This window comes from Halyomorpha halys, unplaced genomic scaffold (genome assembly GCF_000696795.3).
Source record: "Halyomorpha halys isolate HHAL.00 unplaced genomic scaffold, Hhal_1.1 Scaffold287.1, whole genome shotgun sequence".
NCBI classification, from domain to species: Eukaryota; Metazoa; Arthropoda; class Insecta; order Hemiptera; family Pentatomidae; genus Halyomorpha; species Halyomorpha halys.
The window spans coordinates 758,162-775,929 of NW_027111053.1; the positions used below are offsets into that span (position 1 = coordinate 758,162).

General features: G+C 31.8%; 1 protein-coding gene across 5 annotated transcripts in view; it reads left to right on the top strand.

Moving 5' to 3' along the window:
- Eph (Eph receptor tyrosine kinase) overlaps positions 1-17,768 on the top strand; it is a 742,432-nt gene that overhangs the window by 526,833 nt on the left and 197,831 nt on the right. For all 5 annotated transcript variants that reach the window (XM_067049151.1, XM_067049149.1, XM_067049150.1 and 2 more), the window contains exon 3: positions 4,304-4,383. In XM_067049151.1, coding sequence (XP_066905252.1) covers positions 4,304-4,383 — 80 coding nt within the window. The remainder of the gene's footprint in view (positions 1-4,303; positions 4,384-17,768) is intronic.

A 17,768-nucleotide genomic window follows, 5' to 3' on the forward strand; every position in this document is an offset into this window, starting at 1 on the left:
ATATATATATATTTACACTTATATATATCATGAACACTTCCATCGGCCAATCGCAAACCTAAGAGAGCTATTTGTATTTTATTTTGGCATTAGATATTATATAGATTAATGAGACTTTAGGAATTCCTATTATTTTGTTAATAATAAATTATTATTCATTTACTACCTGAAAAAAAAGAGTTTTTAAATTTTTAATTAGTGAAACTTCAAGATTTTTTAAAATCATTAATTTTGAACATTGTATTTCATTTTAAATACTTTTTACAACTCAATTATTATTAATTTATATTAACGTAGTTTTTTTTTTATTTGTAATATTTGACTGTTGGACAGTGGATAGCCTTGATCAGTTATATATACCCTTTGGTAAGGATAAGATCTTATAATCTTAAATTTATCTACTTAATTGAATATGTTTTATTATTTTGTATTACTAGTTTGAAGTCGGAGTCTAGTGAGAACGAGTTGTGTTCGGTTTTCGCCTCAGTCACGGTAGATAGTTGGGCTTGGGTTTTTTTGTTGGTTTCGAGGATTCTTCTTTTCCACTAATTGGCCCCAGAACTGTGGCTGTTACAGATAAATTTGCCATGGGAGCATTTTTTTTTTCAACCCAGATCCGTCCAGTATCTCAAAGGCAACGGGCTCTTTCGAGAATCGCTATCACTTCAGTAACGGGCGCCAGATGAAGCCTTAACACTAGACAAAGGTTAGGCTGAGAGTCGCGGCGGTGGGAGAATCCGGTTTAGTGAATTTTGATTGTTCCATGAATATTAAACATAAATAAATATAAAGGAATGATATATCGTATCGCTCGGGCCGGAATCAGTATCGTCAGCTAACACGCGAATCCACGGTTACAGGCGCCCATTTTAATGGAAGTAGCGGTACACCTCCGCAGGTGACTAAATCAAAAAACAATTTTCTCCGTTGGATTTCTTCTGCAAAAGTCATATTTCTTCTTTCTCTTTAGTCATTTCCTGAGGAATTTCCACATATGTCTTAGTAACTTCTTTTTTTATATGATTTCTTATCACTTTTGTGATGAGCATGAATGTTTCTTCTTTGGACTGCTGCTTTACGTGTGAAATTTTTAGTATGCTAGGGAAGCAAGAAGAACATTACATGATGTTTTGGGCATAACCGTATGACTAATGAGACATAATTATCGACGTGCCCGTTACCCCACCGACAATCTTGTCTTTACTCCTAGCTTAATTGTACCTTCCAAAAATATGAATGTATAAGATAAGAAGCAACCATATTTCTTGAAGGACCTGAAAAAATCATAAACCTTCTTCACTTGCATCTGTTATCATGGTTTAATTAATTATATAGGTTCCATGTCTTTAATTAATAATACCTCAACACAGCTAATCCAATAGTAATATGTTTAAAATTTATGAATGTGTTATTGAGAGTACAACTAAATTATTTAGCTAAAATATCTCTCTCCAAAAGAATGAAGTTAGTTTGGAATAAAAACAATTTCACGTCATATCAAATAAATCTTAGAATTTTTGATTTATTGGTCTTGTTTTATGTACATTTTAAGTACCAAGTAAACATTAGGTATTGCTAGATTAAATAAAATTAGAAAAAATTAATCTGTTATAATATAAAGTTCATCAACACGGCTCAATTAAATTTTTTGTATGTGGACGGACATTCCTAAAAGAAAAATATAGCTATTGATGTAGAGTATATGTTAAATAATTATTAATTCAATTGGCTCAAGCTTTTCAAAAATATATGTATTTTTAAGATGAGATTTTTCGCGTAAAACTTCCACGATACTGTTTGAGGGAATTCGGAACAATTGAATACCCAATTCCTCCGATAGTAAAAATTTCTCAGTACTTTCACCTCGTAAGACTTACAGCCACCTCCGGCATCCGTACACAACAAAACCTCTTAGATCAAAATGTAAATTCATACGAAAGATCTTCTAAGTAATGCAATTTGAGTAAATTATGCGCATATCTTATCCGTCGTAAGACGTTGGGATTCTTGTTTTAAAGGTCGGTTAATGACAGTTGATGATCCAGCGGCTGGACCAGGGGCTTAATAGCTTCCTAGCCTATAATGACTACCGTCTCATCCTCTCCCTTCGATCAAAGTTACGTGTCCGTCGGAGATATTTATATCGGTCGGAATCCTCACGGCTTCGGATGATGTGTGCTTGGCGGACGTTGCTAAGAAACGCTCTTTGTGGAAACCGGACTGAAATTAATATAAACTATTAATGATTACTTTTAATTATGTGTTTTAATAACTCGATGAGGAACTAGTTTTAAAAACAATTGATTCTAGACCACTAAACAAGAGCATTTGAGTATTTACATAAGGTTTCTAGTCCCAGCGAGTAAACAAAATCATTTTGTTGCCTCCATTACACTATTTCTAAGAACTCCCCTTCTCCTTTATTACATTCCAGTTTTCTATAAAATTTAGTGGTTTATATTTTTTATTTAGGAGTCATAATGAACTCAAAGAGAGGGGAAACACCTGCGGGATGTTAGGGTTTCAGAAGCAATATAATATAAAAAAAAATTAACTAGCAGTTTTTCGATATTTTGGTTAATTTTTATTTATTTCCTTTTTTTTAGTGTCTGAACTGAACTTCATTTTGTGTATGCCTTTGCGATATATCAGTGTTATGTGCTTACAATAGCTGACGTTGTACTTCTAGCTCACTTATTATAAACTGTAACAATTTTTTTCACGAAAATCGGTAGATCTTATATTTTTAATAAGGTAATTGTTCTAATGCTAACGAAATAATGCATCGTTCACTGAAACCATAGACATTAAAATTTAATGAAACGACTTGGATTTTTCTTCTTTTTTTTTTTTTTATTACATAATGCCTTCCCATAAAATCTCAAAGTGTAATTATATGTTTTGATGGCATATTATGGATGCAATCCCCAACAGCTGCTGTTTTACATAAATTGTTCTTGAATATTTTGTTCCTCTTCATTTGGAGCTTCTTGCTCAATTTTATTCATGGAGAGATTAACTAAAGTCAAACAATTTATATTTGTTTTCTTTGGAACTGTATACGTCGTATACGCAGTTACAGTACATCTCATGATGCGCAGTATCATTTTGCTGAGTATGATACACTCACGGTTGCTATTTCTTATCGTTGGTACGTTTTATCTAGTGTCAGTTTGTGCTGAAGAATCTAAGTACACACTGCAGGCAAAGATTAGAAAGATGATTTAAAAACTAATGTTAAACCGGATGATGTAGGAGAAACGAATAAAACAAGTTTAGGCAAAGTATAAGAAGTAATTATGGTTTGTGAAAAAAATTATATAAAATTCATTTGTGTATACATATATACAGGCGTCCAAGTGCATTCGGATTATACTGAAGATTACTTATTTTTTACATTTTTTAATTATTTTTAAATTAATTTATTTTAAACATTTCTTATTTATCTCGAGTTACCTATTTTATCCTGACATCAAAACAATAAATTACACTAAATTTAAACTTAATTTGAATTATTAAAAAGGCAATTCCTGCGTGAAACTCGCCCTTCATACACGTTCATATTTTCACTGGTCCGTTATTGGTATCAGTAAAACCATACGTTGTCAGAGTAAATACCCCTCTTGGCCAGATCGTAATCGAGCGTCACAGTCACGGGAATCGCGTGCCACCGAAGTGTAAACGAGGGGATGACATATTTACGAAACCCATGCGAAAATGAATTAAGCTGTCCTTAATGTAGCTGCATTTTTTCGTTTCGTGTCTGTCAGTCGGTGCTGAAGTATGTGGTTTCTATTGATCTGTTTTTATGCAGTACTCGTTTTAAAATACCTTTTTTAGCTTAAATGTAATAACTGAAATTAATATGTTTTATATTTTATTTATTTCACGTATTAGTATATTTATTCCATATGTTTTTTTTCTATTATTTTCAATAATAAACCTCTTTAATCGCCAAAGAAAAAAAAAGTAGCTACTTCTAAAATTTTATAATCTTACATTTCAAGATATGTAGAATTGAAAAAACCCTCGAAAGATTTTTTTATTTGTTATTTACTGATACTATATAACATTACTGATACTATATAATAACTAGTTCAAATAATAAACATGCCATAATAATTTATAATTCTGTAATAATTTATTAAATAACAATTTAGTGTTGTTTATTTTTTGTATAGAATGTTCAAAAATAAATTATATAAACTCGTCCCTGCAAAAGGGATAAAGCAATATTTTTTAAACTAATATTTTACTTTATTAACTGGTATCTGTTATTAATTTTCTATTCTTTTTTTTACAGTTGTGCTGCTAGATACATCGCGCGAGGCAACCCTGCAATGGACAAGTTACCCTTACGGACCTCAAGCAAACACACCAGGGGTGAGTCATTGCAATTTTTCCTGTCAAAAACATTTTATAGTCATTTCATTAATTATGAGAGCGTTTACTTCCGTATTTAGTAATTATTTCTATAATTAAGAGCGAGAAATCCTCGTTGCGGAGAAAAAATTAGAGAAATTCACTTCAGACCGTTAACTTACGATGGAGGTAGGTTGAAGTCGGAGTACTTGTATTTTTAATTGCTTCCCGGACAGTGTAACAACCAGTAACAAGTTGCTAGAAAAAAATTAATTAAAATGTTCAAGTAAATGGATAAGGCAATACTTCTGAGGTTAGTTAAAGAATACTTGTCGGTCAAGAGCTGGCCATAACGCAATATTTTGCCTCCCTTAGTTAAAAATATGTGTACCATGTAAATCAGCCGATAGTCTATTTCGCTCGGGTCTATTAATGTAAATTACGACTGCTGAAACAGAAACATGAGAACAGAAAATTTTTAAAACTACAGTTAAAATACAAATATTCACTCACATATAGGGTGTTGTATAAATTTATACATCACGTCCTACTACAGCACTTACTGGACAAACGGTCTAAACTTCCAATTCATTAGAAAAGACTGATCTACATGACTGTAATAAGGCCTATCTGTACATATGAAGTTGAGCATTGGGGCTCCACTAAACCTTCGAATTCCTCTCCAATTCTTACAATCCCAAATTCCTACGTAAAATCCTCAATAATGCTGCTTACTTTGTCACAAATAAAATCATACATTAAGACCTGTATGTTCCATGTATCCCATCTAGCCCGAACCAGATACCATTCCCTCCATTATAAACTCCCTAACCAACCAAACCCACTAGTTTCCTTGTTTCCTCACAATCCTGACAATCCTCCTAACCGCCTGAAAAGAAGACGGCTACGAGACCTGCTCGTGAGATTGTGAGCAGCCTTTTTTAAAATCATGTTGAATGTTAAATGCATAAGAACTCCTAGCGGAATTTCTGAGCAACTTGTTTCAAAACCTTTCTTTCCAAAACTTCATGTTATTCCTCACTTTTAAGTTTTCATTAAAGTAATTTATTACAACATGCCTAAAGTGAGTGAAAAATGAAACTTTAGCTACTGCGTGTCTTGTTGATCTTCTGACTTGTGAGGAAGAGAATCAAGATGAGCTAATTGACAACTGTCATTACATTATTATTATTGTCATCCATTGCTTTATTTGATATAAAAACATCCAAAACAATACTAACGCCATGAAAACACAAACTACGAGCAAGTAACCTAACACAACAAACAAAATAGTGTGGACCTCAGCTTTTCTGTTGCGTGACGTCATTCTCCATTTAACATACCTAGTAACAGACTCTCAACCATGCTATATCGTTCTAACATGGTAAAGGAAGGAAATATTTCTCCATTTAACATTAGTTTTTCCATTTAATATTTACACTAAAGATTATGAATACTAATGTTGCTTGGTGCATTATGATATTAAACATTTTAATTCCATGTAAATATTTCGTTTGAACCACGTTTTATTGCTGTCATTGACCAGCAAATGGATTGCTATTAGCATAGATTTCCGCTCCTCCAATCTCTGATCATGACACACGCCTCTAAATAGTTGGATCCATGGATTATACGCCTCCCGTGTAATCCACCGCTAGGAGATAGGCGTTGAACGCCGCAAATAACAGCTATTGTCCCACCATTACCTGCTTTTACGTCTTGCCTTTCAAAGCCACTGTAACATATTATCTTACGGTAGTTCACGCCCAGTAAGACATCTCTATTCCATTTTTTTCTCGAGAGGAAACGTAAAATCCAATTTTTAACTATTCCGATTTAAGCATTTGTTTTATGAATAAAAAAAAATCAGACAAAATAATAAAAAGATATTATTTTGATGGTACTAGTAAAAATAATTCTTTAAAAAAAATAATAATAAAAATAACCTCTTACATTGTCAGAAGAACTTTATAAGAAGAAATTAAGAAAATATATCAATAAAAGATAAGCCTGAAGCTTAATCATTGGGTCCATCTATAACCAGAATATCCTAATTTAAATTTGAGCAAGATTGTGATGACGAGATGATAATGTGTTTGAACGTGAATAAATATTTTATTTATTTATGATAATCTTGTTGAGTAGCCATTTTAGAGATTCCGGAGTATTTTAAACGATCCAGTACTCAAACGAAAACCTACTTCGTGAGTCATTTGTTAGTCTTAGCTTTGAAGCTAATGAAATATTACATTTTTATAGAATGTTAATTTCTCATATGAAAAAACCTACGTCAAATAAACTATTAATTACACTAAACCAAGATTAACTTTAGTAAATTTGTTAGATTGACAATTTGGACAGTTGTGCTTAACCAAATTTATTATTTTTAGTATTTATTACACGCAGAATCTAATGAACCATAACTTTTATTTCCAAGCTGCAGACATAATAATAATCAAAACTTAAAATATAACGGTTTTTTTTCTATCTAACATAATTAATATGTTATTGTATATTTTCGAAGCAGAATTTAATGTTGTTTAATTTAATCTGCAACTTTTCAGTCAGTTGTACTTTTTAGATATAACAGTAGAATATTCTCCTGAGTTCATTCATTTTAAGAATTTAGTTTTTTACATGTTTATACCTTATATTGTAACACATCTTATTAACTTTTTTTTGTATATTTATCTTCATGTGATGATACTTGTTATGTTTTTCAACTGATATTTGTACTTTTTATTTTTTATGTGTAAAATAAAACTGAACCGACGAATTAACGTCCGAAACGTAGTTGGAAAGATTGCGTCAATACTGATCTGGTAGATAGGTTTGGGCGGCGATAGGTGATATCGGATTCGAACTATTATTATTAATGATTGGAGAAGTTTGTCGGGTGGTGCGGTCAGCAAAGAACAACATAAATAAACAAAATCATATTTATTTATTTTATGCCGACGTTTCGACCTGAGTTTCAGGTCTTCATCAGGGCTGTGGAACAAAAGAGTAAAAATATCAACAACATTTAAAGCAACATACAATTGAAAAGGAATAGTATACAACCAAATTTAGAATTATACAAAATATTGAATTAAATCATAAATGATAAAAAAAATTGATAACTGATAATTGAATAGTACAAAATTTTAATTGATTGATAATCGTGGAATTTTATGGTAGTAGATTGAAAACAGTTACAGATGAAATATAATATCATGTAGGTAAGAAGATATGTATAATATAAGATATGCAAGTAGTGTCTAAAAACTAACTTTTTTTTATCATTTATCAATATTCAATATTTTGTATAATTCTAAATTTGTTTATATACTATTCCTTTTCAATTGTATGTTGCTTTAAATGTTGTTGATATTTTTACTCTTTTGTTCTACAGCCCTGATGAAGACCTGAAACTCAGGTCGAAACGTCGGCATAAAATAAATAAATATGATTTTGTTTATTTATGTTGTTCTTTGCTGACCGCACCCCCCGACAAACTTCTCCAGTCATTAATCTACGGTCAACTATCTACACCTTATTATTATTAATGTTTATCTCATAGTTTATGACTTCTCTTGGTCGATTCAAGAGCAGAACGCACCTACATCTATTTAGGATGTAACAGGAGCGAAAATTGTAATTAAATTCTTCCTCCCAATCCAAAGAGAGGGGTTTCAGGAGCTTAGATGACTAAGAAAATTAAATTTCTTTTCTATTTCATATGTAGCCTTATAAACCAATCTCTGAACAATTTTCTTTTCAGTTAGTTTTCATTACCGATTTTTCTATATGGATACCGGGCAATGCCATAAGCCCCCACTACCTGGAAGGTAATATTTCCCTCAATAAATCCATATTAGGAGGGCGGGTCTCATATACCTGTTGCAGGAGACAGCGAGGTAGACAGACGGCTCTATATCCTCTCTTATTCTGATTTATAGATTATCTAAGAGAACAAAAAAATTAATCCTTGTGAAGGCAGTGTCATGGCTGACCAATAATCACGGTTCAACGCTCCCGCCATTCATTCACTTTTGTTCGTTCAAATCGGAAGCGATTATTTCTCCCATTTCGCAGATCATTAGCCGTTGGCTCCGTGTCCTGTCTTTATTATCCTAATTCCAGGATTATAGAGCTGACACACAATCTCTTATTTAATTAAGGACCACCTCTCGCATTAATAAGGATTAGGTGTTCTGATTTAATCTGTTTTGATTTTTATCTCCAAGCCAGTTTGTCATTTCCGATGGACTTTAACGATCAGGCTGCATCATCTTATTTAAAATCTACTCCATATTTTTGATAGAATAACTTAACTAAGATTAAAAATAAACTCATTTTCTTTTTGCCTTCATAAAGTTAGATTTTTTTTTTTTTTGTCTTTAGTCATTTCCCGTTATCTCAGTCTATATTTATTTCTAATTTACTGCATTTTCACAATTTTTATCCTGAGTGAACGATGTTTAAGCATTTTAAATTTAGCTTTATCACTTTCAGAAATTGTAATGGACCAATAGTACAAAGGAATTCTCGTAAATCATCTACAAATGAGGCTTCCCGTTTCAAAATATTTAGAATATAAAAATGGAATAAATGTGTTTAATTGGTACGATTAGCTCATTGATCGATGACAGAATCATTTTCTCTTTTTTATTTTATGATCTCAACTTAGTTGTAGATTGTCTGTCATAAATACCGAAACTAATATTTTATTTATGGCCTTGAAACGGTTGTTCCGTTTAGTCAACACTTCTGTACTTATATTTAACGTTTTTTTTTTTTTTCTGCAAGTTCATTAAGAATGTAAATTGAATGTTGATAGTATCGATTCTACGTCGGAACTCGATTTGACCATTAGTCTGATTTCTTAATCCCGGAGGGTGACTCACCCCTATATTAGGGGTTGTCACGTACCCTTATTCGGGATATCTCTACGTGCACGTGAGGGGGAAGACCGAAAAGTCGATCCGCCGTCGGGCATCGGTCAGGCGACTAGAATTATCGCTCTATCCGTGAAAAATCAAAGAGTTCTTATGAGTCCTATTAGCCACTTGATTAAGTGCTCTCTGCCAGGACAATTTATTTTCACAACAAACAGGACGCCGGAGGGGTATACTTATCGTGAAAATGAGGATGTCGTGTAAACTGCTTATTGTTAGTATAATGTTTACCTCTGAATGAGAACCTTTGAGCCTAGCATTTGTAAATTGAGAGGTCTTACAGCAGTAAGTAGGCAGTTTTATTATACAGCATTGTAGCGAATTAAAAAGAAAAGTTTTTCAAATTCTATTTTTGTGATCAATTTTTTTTTATAAATATAGCACAATAGATTATCTGGAATGGAGGGGAAAGATCGAATGGTTGGAGCTGGCATCTTGTTATGGTAACATAACGCAGGCAACAGTAACAAACTAATACCAGCATTATTATAATATTGAACTTTCCGATTTTTTTTTCACCACTCTTGTAGAACTTCAAAAGAGCAATAACCTCCTTAGACCATTAAGACAAATGGATATACAGCTATCCAGTAGAAAATATTAAAAATTTAAGCCTTCGCTATGCTCTATTCGGATCACTACTAATAGCTATTTCTTATTATTTATTAATGGGGTTCTGATCTAACTGGAAAAAAAAAAGTAAAAATAGATCTATCTATTTATTCCTACATATTCCTCAACAGTCATGTTTTATTGTACCTGATTTATAAAAAGGTTGTACAAGAAGGTGATTTGTTTATAAGGTCACTACTAGATTTTATCCCTAACCAAGGGTACCAGCTTCATATAGGCTTGGTGCCGAGAAGCTCCCCAGAAGAGCTCCCGAAGACACAGGATTGATTCATGGCTAAGGTATCAGAATATATTATCTGCCCTTGCCGGTTCGAACTTAGGCCGAGGAAATGCGTACACAGTGCCTTATACACTGAGCTTTCTTCCTCCTTCAAGGATCTGAAAATTCATTTTGTATACTCTATTGATTGCTCTGGGTTGTATTTTTCAAAACTATGATCAAAGACATGTTAGTTGAGTCATTGTCGCATTATTTCTAATGTCAGAATTTATTCGTCCCGGATAATATATTTTCGTTGGAATTCAGTGAATAAAAATAGTACTAATAGTTCTCCACTCTTTTTAAATTATTGCTCTACTGTCATTCCCATGATTTACTTACCCACATTTATTCTGAAATCAGAACTGGTAAAGACTGGAAAAATATGGGAATAACTTTATTGTCAATAAATGGAAGCTTTCCACTTCTCCTTTCTTAGTTGCAGACTCTCTCCTCACTTCCTCCGGACCTTCCGTCCCAAGATCTCTCTGCAGAAGGAGGCGAATCGGCTGTGCAGATAACAAAGGGCCCGGAGACCCGAGACGTGGACAAATGGCACCCCTCGGGGCCCTAAGAACCGAAAATAAATCACTACCATTAATTCGTAAGAAAACCGTCAGTCCGTTTGTCTACCGCTGGAAAAAGGGCTTTTCCTCCGGACTCTCATCGACAGCTCAATTTCCTCCCATTTCCTCGGGATAGACCTATGCCCCTCCTCCCTTATCCCATTATATCCCTTTATATCCTTTAATGTAATTTTTCATCCCTCGAGACCTCCGATAACTTGGGGGTGATTTTTCATTATGTAGATATTAACCTTTTCGTATATATACATAAAGATGAGGTTGAGCTCTGAAAGAGATAATATTTGATTTCTTTATTGTTTTTATTTACCTCTTTACCTATTCAATCAAGATTTAGTGATGATTTTAATTATGAAAGTTATTTTAATTAATTAATTTTTCAAACCAAGATAACCTCTTATATACTTGTAATTCATTTTCTTAATGGATTAATTTTTTATCTAAAACTCAAAAATTCTCTATCACTTAGCACTTAAAATCAATTGTCTATTACTAGCTGTTTAGCATGCTACTAGTCCAACGTGAGTTTCAAGGCATTGTATTTCACATTATTTCATGTTTATTTTTGTATTAGATATTAAAGCTTTTTTTTAATTTAGAAATTTCAGCGGTCACGCTCATTAAATTTTTAAATATTTGTATAATTTGAGCTTATTATAGTTCAATAAATGAATTGTCATTATTTATTGTTTAATTGAACGTTACAAGTACATACCACCTTTGTATCATTTAACTGACATTTACATGTTTGTAGTATTCACATTTCACCTGTGTCGGAACGTTTTGACGAACAGTTATTATTTAATCAATTAGCGAAACAGGGTTTATATAATGCGAGTTTCGTGTTATATTCAGTATAACATGAATGTTAACGAATAAAATATGTGCTAGGTTAGAGAGCAAAATTAGCTGATATAAACGATAATTTAATTGTACATTCATATGATCAGGTCATTTAAAGTTTTTTTGTAACTTAATTGTACATTTACATAATGAGTTTAATAAAAATTATTAGAAACGCTTTCGAGTTAATGGTAAACAATTGTAAAATCGGTGATGTAAAGTGGTGCGCTTATAATAAGTTGGTGATAACGAAAAAGATGTAATACAATACCTAATTTCAGTTACGTACAATTTTTTATTTATAAATTAGACTTCGCACATGCGCAAATACACACACATACTAGATGCTTCACAAATGCAATCTTCAAAATGTTTGTGAAACTATTGTTAAATAAAAGTGAAAAAAATAATTTGAATTGCCTTATGATATTTCTATTTGACTAGTCTTTTTTAAATGTGATGTGAGATGTACTGTTGCTTGTTTATTTATTTCATCGTGTACTGGGTCTTTTGTGACGATGCTTGAGTTAGCGAAATGTCGATTAGTTATTTACAAGTATTCTTGATCTACTTCAGGGTTTGTATTGTTCAAATATTGAAATAACGACTTCTTTATGATTAAAAATTTGTTATTCTCTTCTATATGTTCCCAAATATTAATATCTTACTTCTGGTTAAAATGTTTTTTTTTTAATTAATTACCCATTTTCATTTTTTTTTTTTTTAATATCAGTTTGTCTAGCCCGAACCAGATATCATTCCTTCCATTATAAACTCCCTAACAACCCAAACCCAGTAGTTTCTAACCTTGATTTCTCTTCCATTCCTGACAATCCTTCGAGGCGCCTGAAATGAAGATGGCTACGAGACCTGCTAATGTAAAACGTCATTAGAGTTCTACCAATGGGTAGTTTCTCTACACGCCTGTATCATCACTCCATTACAACTGAGATAAAATTTGCTAAATGTATTATAGTGTGCAGTTGTAAGTAGCAATAAATAAATGAATAAAATATATATATTAGTATGTAATGTTTACTTTGTGTATTTTATTATTATTTAACATAGGTATGTAACATCGTTCTATAGCCTATTCCATATGGATTATCTTTACGTAATGGTTAATAACATTTTTATTTGTGTCATGATATCTTGTTATTACAAATTATCGATGCTTGCGACATGCTTTGCTTGTATTTGACGACACAGTCTATTGCATTACTGTCAGTAAAGTTCTACCTATGTTCTGCAAATAGGAAGGAAGCTAGAGACTAATTGCTGATTGCCAAGACTAGAACATATCGATTCTCTGATAAGAGGAGGCTTGCAATAGTAATGCGACAGACCGGAGTAACGACTCTAGCACATGTTTGGTACAGCCAATAACACATAGGACAACACATATGTGTCATCTGTCCCTGCACATCCGGGTCTTGGAGGAGTGTACAGATGTATCGATCCTAGGCTTCATTGAGTTACTAGTGGGGTTCCTACGGCACTAGCATCTGTTGTCAATCTGTTGAAGGTGGTGTGGGCGTTTTACTCCAACAAGTTCTTCTCCCAATGATCGTTTTATTAGAAAGTATGCAGGGGAGGAATTTCGTTTCTTAATGTTTTCTCTGAACCGTTATTGTCATCTGAGATTGCATTTAAGTTATTTCGTTCAAGTCCAGGTTTGTGATGATGGTGGTAGTGATAGATAGAGCAGGCACTACTATCTTGTAAGCTGTTTCATTTACTGTCATGGCAGTACTGTCGAACTGTCAACATCTCCTTGAATTGGTCTATGTCATAATGAATTGTAACAGTTTTATAGTTATAGTAGGGTTAACTATAACTATAAAAACTAACCTTTTTAAATTATGTATCTTTAAGTTATATGACATATAAACTTGTATGTTTCTTGCTTGCTACTTTTCTATAGTGAGAGTTGTTTTTATCTTTAATCTTAAGTTTTTATCATTTATTCACAAAGTGTTTAAAGTGTTAAATTTTGATTTGATTTCAGCGGGTAGTTAAACACGACCTTATTTTCTAGCTGTTTTGGTATGACAAGTGCGACAAACATCTGTCAGGTGGAAATGGGATTCCTAAACTGTAAAGATGATCATCGACTACCATTGATAATCGACACTCGATAAACTAACTTTTACGAAATTATGTTCAATGTTTACTTCTTCAATTGAAATGCCATGATGCCCAGTCCTTCATATTAACTTTTTGAAATTAAATTACGTAATTACAAGTCTTCTATCGAAGTTTATTCGGTCCACATAATATTGCAATTCACCCAGACCCAGTTAAGGCGGTATTAAGGCATTAAGGCGATTTATTTTATTTTTCGACGTATTAAGTTGTATAAATTAGGTTCTAGAGAATTTTGAAAATTAAATTAGAAAGCTATGTTTGAATGCTTTAAATATTTTAATTAATTATTTCAAAATTATTTTTATTGATGTTGCAACAAACACGCTATTGAGACTATAAAACACAAAATAGAAGCACCTGCTGTAAGAAAATTTAGAAACATCAAATAAAATATAAATTAAATATATTAGTAAAGTAAATTTAATGTATAAAATAAAATATATGACGTTTATGATAAATACTGAAACTAACAATAAAAATTAGCCATTAAAACCAAAAATGAAAAAAAATATATATATACTGGAGACCACCCTTTGTCTTCGCTCCGGATACAGTTTTGTCTTAACACGGTCATAATTAGCCCAGAATAGGTTTAACCTCCATACGTCAAACCATCATCACCCAACCACATAATAATATGTACAACTTTACAAATATAAAAGATAATGAGGAAATACCGTGAGAAATTTTCAGAATAATCTTTTTCATCTATTGCACTGATATAAGTTGAAGAGACTCCGGTCCTTTTCTGTTAGGTGGAAGAGAATGCTGTAGGTGTACTAACGTGGCAATTAGAGGCTTATTAATAATTCATTCTTCCTACGGAATATTTCTCTTGTGGAGTCTGTCCTCCGAAATTGCTGAGAAGCGTCGAAGTATAACACTAGCACCGTGCATACCATGCATGCTATAGCTCCTCTAAAAGTCGAAAACGGAAACGGCAAGCTATTTTAATAATTCAAAAGCATATCTCGAATGTTTTGGATTTATGTCTCTTATAAAGTCGGTACCTTAACTCCGATTTTCGCATCGATGCAACACCGCAATCCTTGGTTAACAAGAATTAATTATTGATAAATTTCCTTTAGAGTATCATTAATACTGCCTAGATCTGGAACGTGCGATAAGAGACAGCTGGTTGGCTCACAATACATCCATCACTCATATTGTCGGCTGTCTTCCGTCCTGGCACAAGTGTTTTTGTGTCCGCTTTGATGGCCTCCTTCAAATAGAATGAATTATATTCAAACTGTTGCTAAATTAATATGTGAAACTCAAGAGATCAATCATGTCTTGAAACATTAGCTGAAATTCGTATTGAAATGTTGCAATGTATATTTTTCTACAGCTTGACTTTTTTTTTTCTATAGTATTTATTTATTCAGAGATTATTGCTTCTATAAAAATGTTTGTATCCAGGTTTGTTACATTCAGCCATTATCCACATGCATTGAGAAAGCGTTTGTGAAAACTTTTCACGTATCTACTTAACCTTGATTCCGTTTTATGATGTTGTCTCATTGTATAATCAAATTTTGGTTTCGGTAACACTGTAGTTCTCAAATAACTAATTATAATACTCCTAAACTATCTATCTCATTTACTAGAACTCCTTATTTCAGAAATAGATAAATATATAAATTAATATAGATATTTAATATCTAAAAAAAAACAACTTTTTTTTTTCTTATATGTATATATTCCAGTATCTCTATTATAGTAATTTATTTATAAACATTCGCGTCGCGAAATAAAACAAAGTATTTATTAAAAATTATTTATTCCATTATTTATAGTGAAGTTAAACAAAATAGTTGTACAAATAATTATGAAGATATATTTATTCTTTATATCAATTTAAGATTCGTGTTTTTTTTTTTTCAAAACCTCTTTGTTTAAATACAAATTCGTGTTTTATCATTTAAAGTTAAGATTATTCCTTGATTCTGATATTTTCTCTGTGGTAGTCAATTTTTTATAATTAATTCTAACAGCTTTAGAGGCAGTTTTTTGCTATTATCATTATTTATTCATTCTTACTTTTGTTTGTGTCTGACAATGGGTGTTTTAATAAATTAAATTAACTCTATCTGACGAGGAAAGTGTCCCCAAAACACTTTTGAAACGAATTAAATATGTTAATGTAGCAGTAAAATATAAAAAATACATAAATAGTTAAACTAAATGATAAATGCGAAGTAAATTATAGCTTTAAAGTTAATTTTAATAAATTATATTAACTCTATCTGCCGAGGAAAATGTCCCCAAAATACTTTTGAAACGAATTAAATATGTTAATATAGCAGAAAATATAAAAAATACATAAATTGTTAAATTAAATGATAAATGCGAAGTAAATTATAGCTTTAAAGTTAATTTTAATAAATTATATTAACTCTATCTGCCGAGGAAAATGTCCCCAAAAACTCTTTTGAAATTAATTAAATATATTTATTTAGCAGTAAAATATAAAAAATACATAAATTGTTAAACTAAATGATTAATACGAAGTAAATTATACCTTAATGCAATGGAACCAAGGCAATTTTTTTTACAAAATGAAATTTTTATGAGCTATCAATAAAAAAAATATGCGCGTATACACATTTAATCGAAAACTTCTATCAGAACGGTTAAATAACTCAATATTGGTTCTGTACAAAATTAACCTACAGCTTGGGGTATTTTGGATAATGAAAATAATGAAACCTTATGCCTTTCTAATACCAGTAACTAATCAACCAGTTGGGTTAGGAGTAAAAAATTATTTCGCTTTATCAATAGGAGCCGTAACAGAAAAAAAAAAAAGATGCTCTCCTGTGCTAAGACTGATCCACGCCTGACCCCAATCCCGTCATCTTGGTTACAACTTCATTTCTCATCTTCACTTTTTTTTTTCATTCCTATCCTTTTTTTCACTCTCCTATCTCCCGGTCGTCATTAGCTCTGATGATGACACAAACTTTTTATTTATTGTTTTTAAAAAATCGCTGCCACTATTGAAAAGGGTAGATTAAAAAAAAAAAAAAAAAAAAAAGAGGGGCCACCAGTGCTGAGGGGGCGACTGACCGCCTTATCTGTGACGTATAGACCTGATGCACTTTTTGTGTAACTCCGAAGTACTCGAGAGCTTTTTGTGCACTCAGCTATTAATGAGTGGAGCTTTTTCTTCCAGTCGGGGGTCCTCACAGTTGGTCCTGCCACACACTCGATCTTTATTTCCTTCTGTTGTGGGACTCATGAGTATGTATGTAGCATATGTTGCCTTCCCTACAAACATATTGGTTTTTGTGCATGGGGGAGGAAAGAATAGTTATTACCAAAAATCAAACATCCACTTATCAAAGACAATCTTGAATCCTTTTTTTTTAAAAATCTCTATTTGTATATTTAGTTTCTATATTATATGAATAAAACAAAATATGCAGTTATTAGTGGACCAAAAAAACTGGAAATTCTCGTCATTTCTTCTTCTACTCAGTTCGCTTTTACTGTTCAATAAACTTTAAAATGAGTTATAAAACTATTATACGAACTATTGTTTTTTTACGGAAGCTAAACATGGCGGCTTTCATTAAGGGATGCTCTGGATGAGTAGATTTTAAAAAAATCTGACCATAGAACTAGGTTCTGGGATATAATATCTGTTTCACTCATATAAAATATACAGTTTTTACTATGAAAATTCAAAATATTCTGGATTCCAGTAGAATATAGAATTCAAAACTTTGAAAATAGTACATGTTTTTTAATATATTTTTTTTTACGTCCTAATTCAATTTAGACGATATATTTAATATTATTATATTGACGATATTTATCTAAAAATATGCATACATATTTAGTGCCCTTCGAAAATAGCACAGACTCAAAGGATTCTTTTTATATGTTAAATATAATTTTTTTTTTTTTGGAAGGAAGAACATCCATTCTAATTTATTTCTTTAAAACATTAAAACTAAATAATAATAATTCTAATAACTCCTACAAATAAATTTA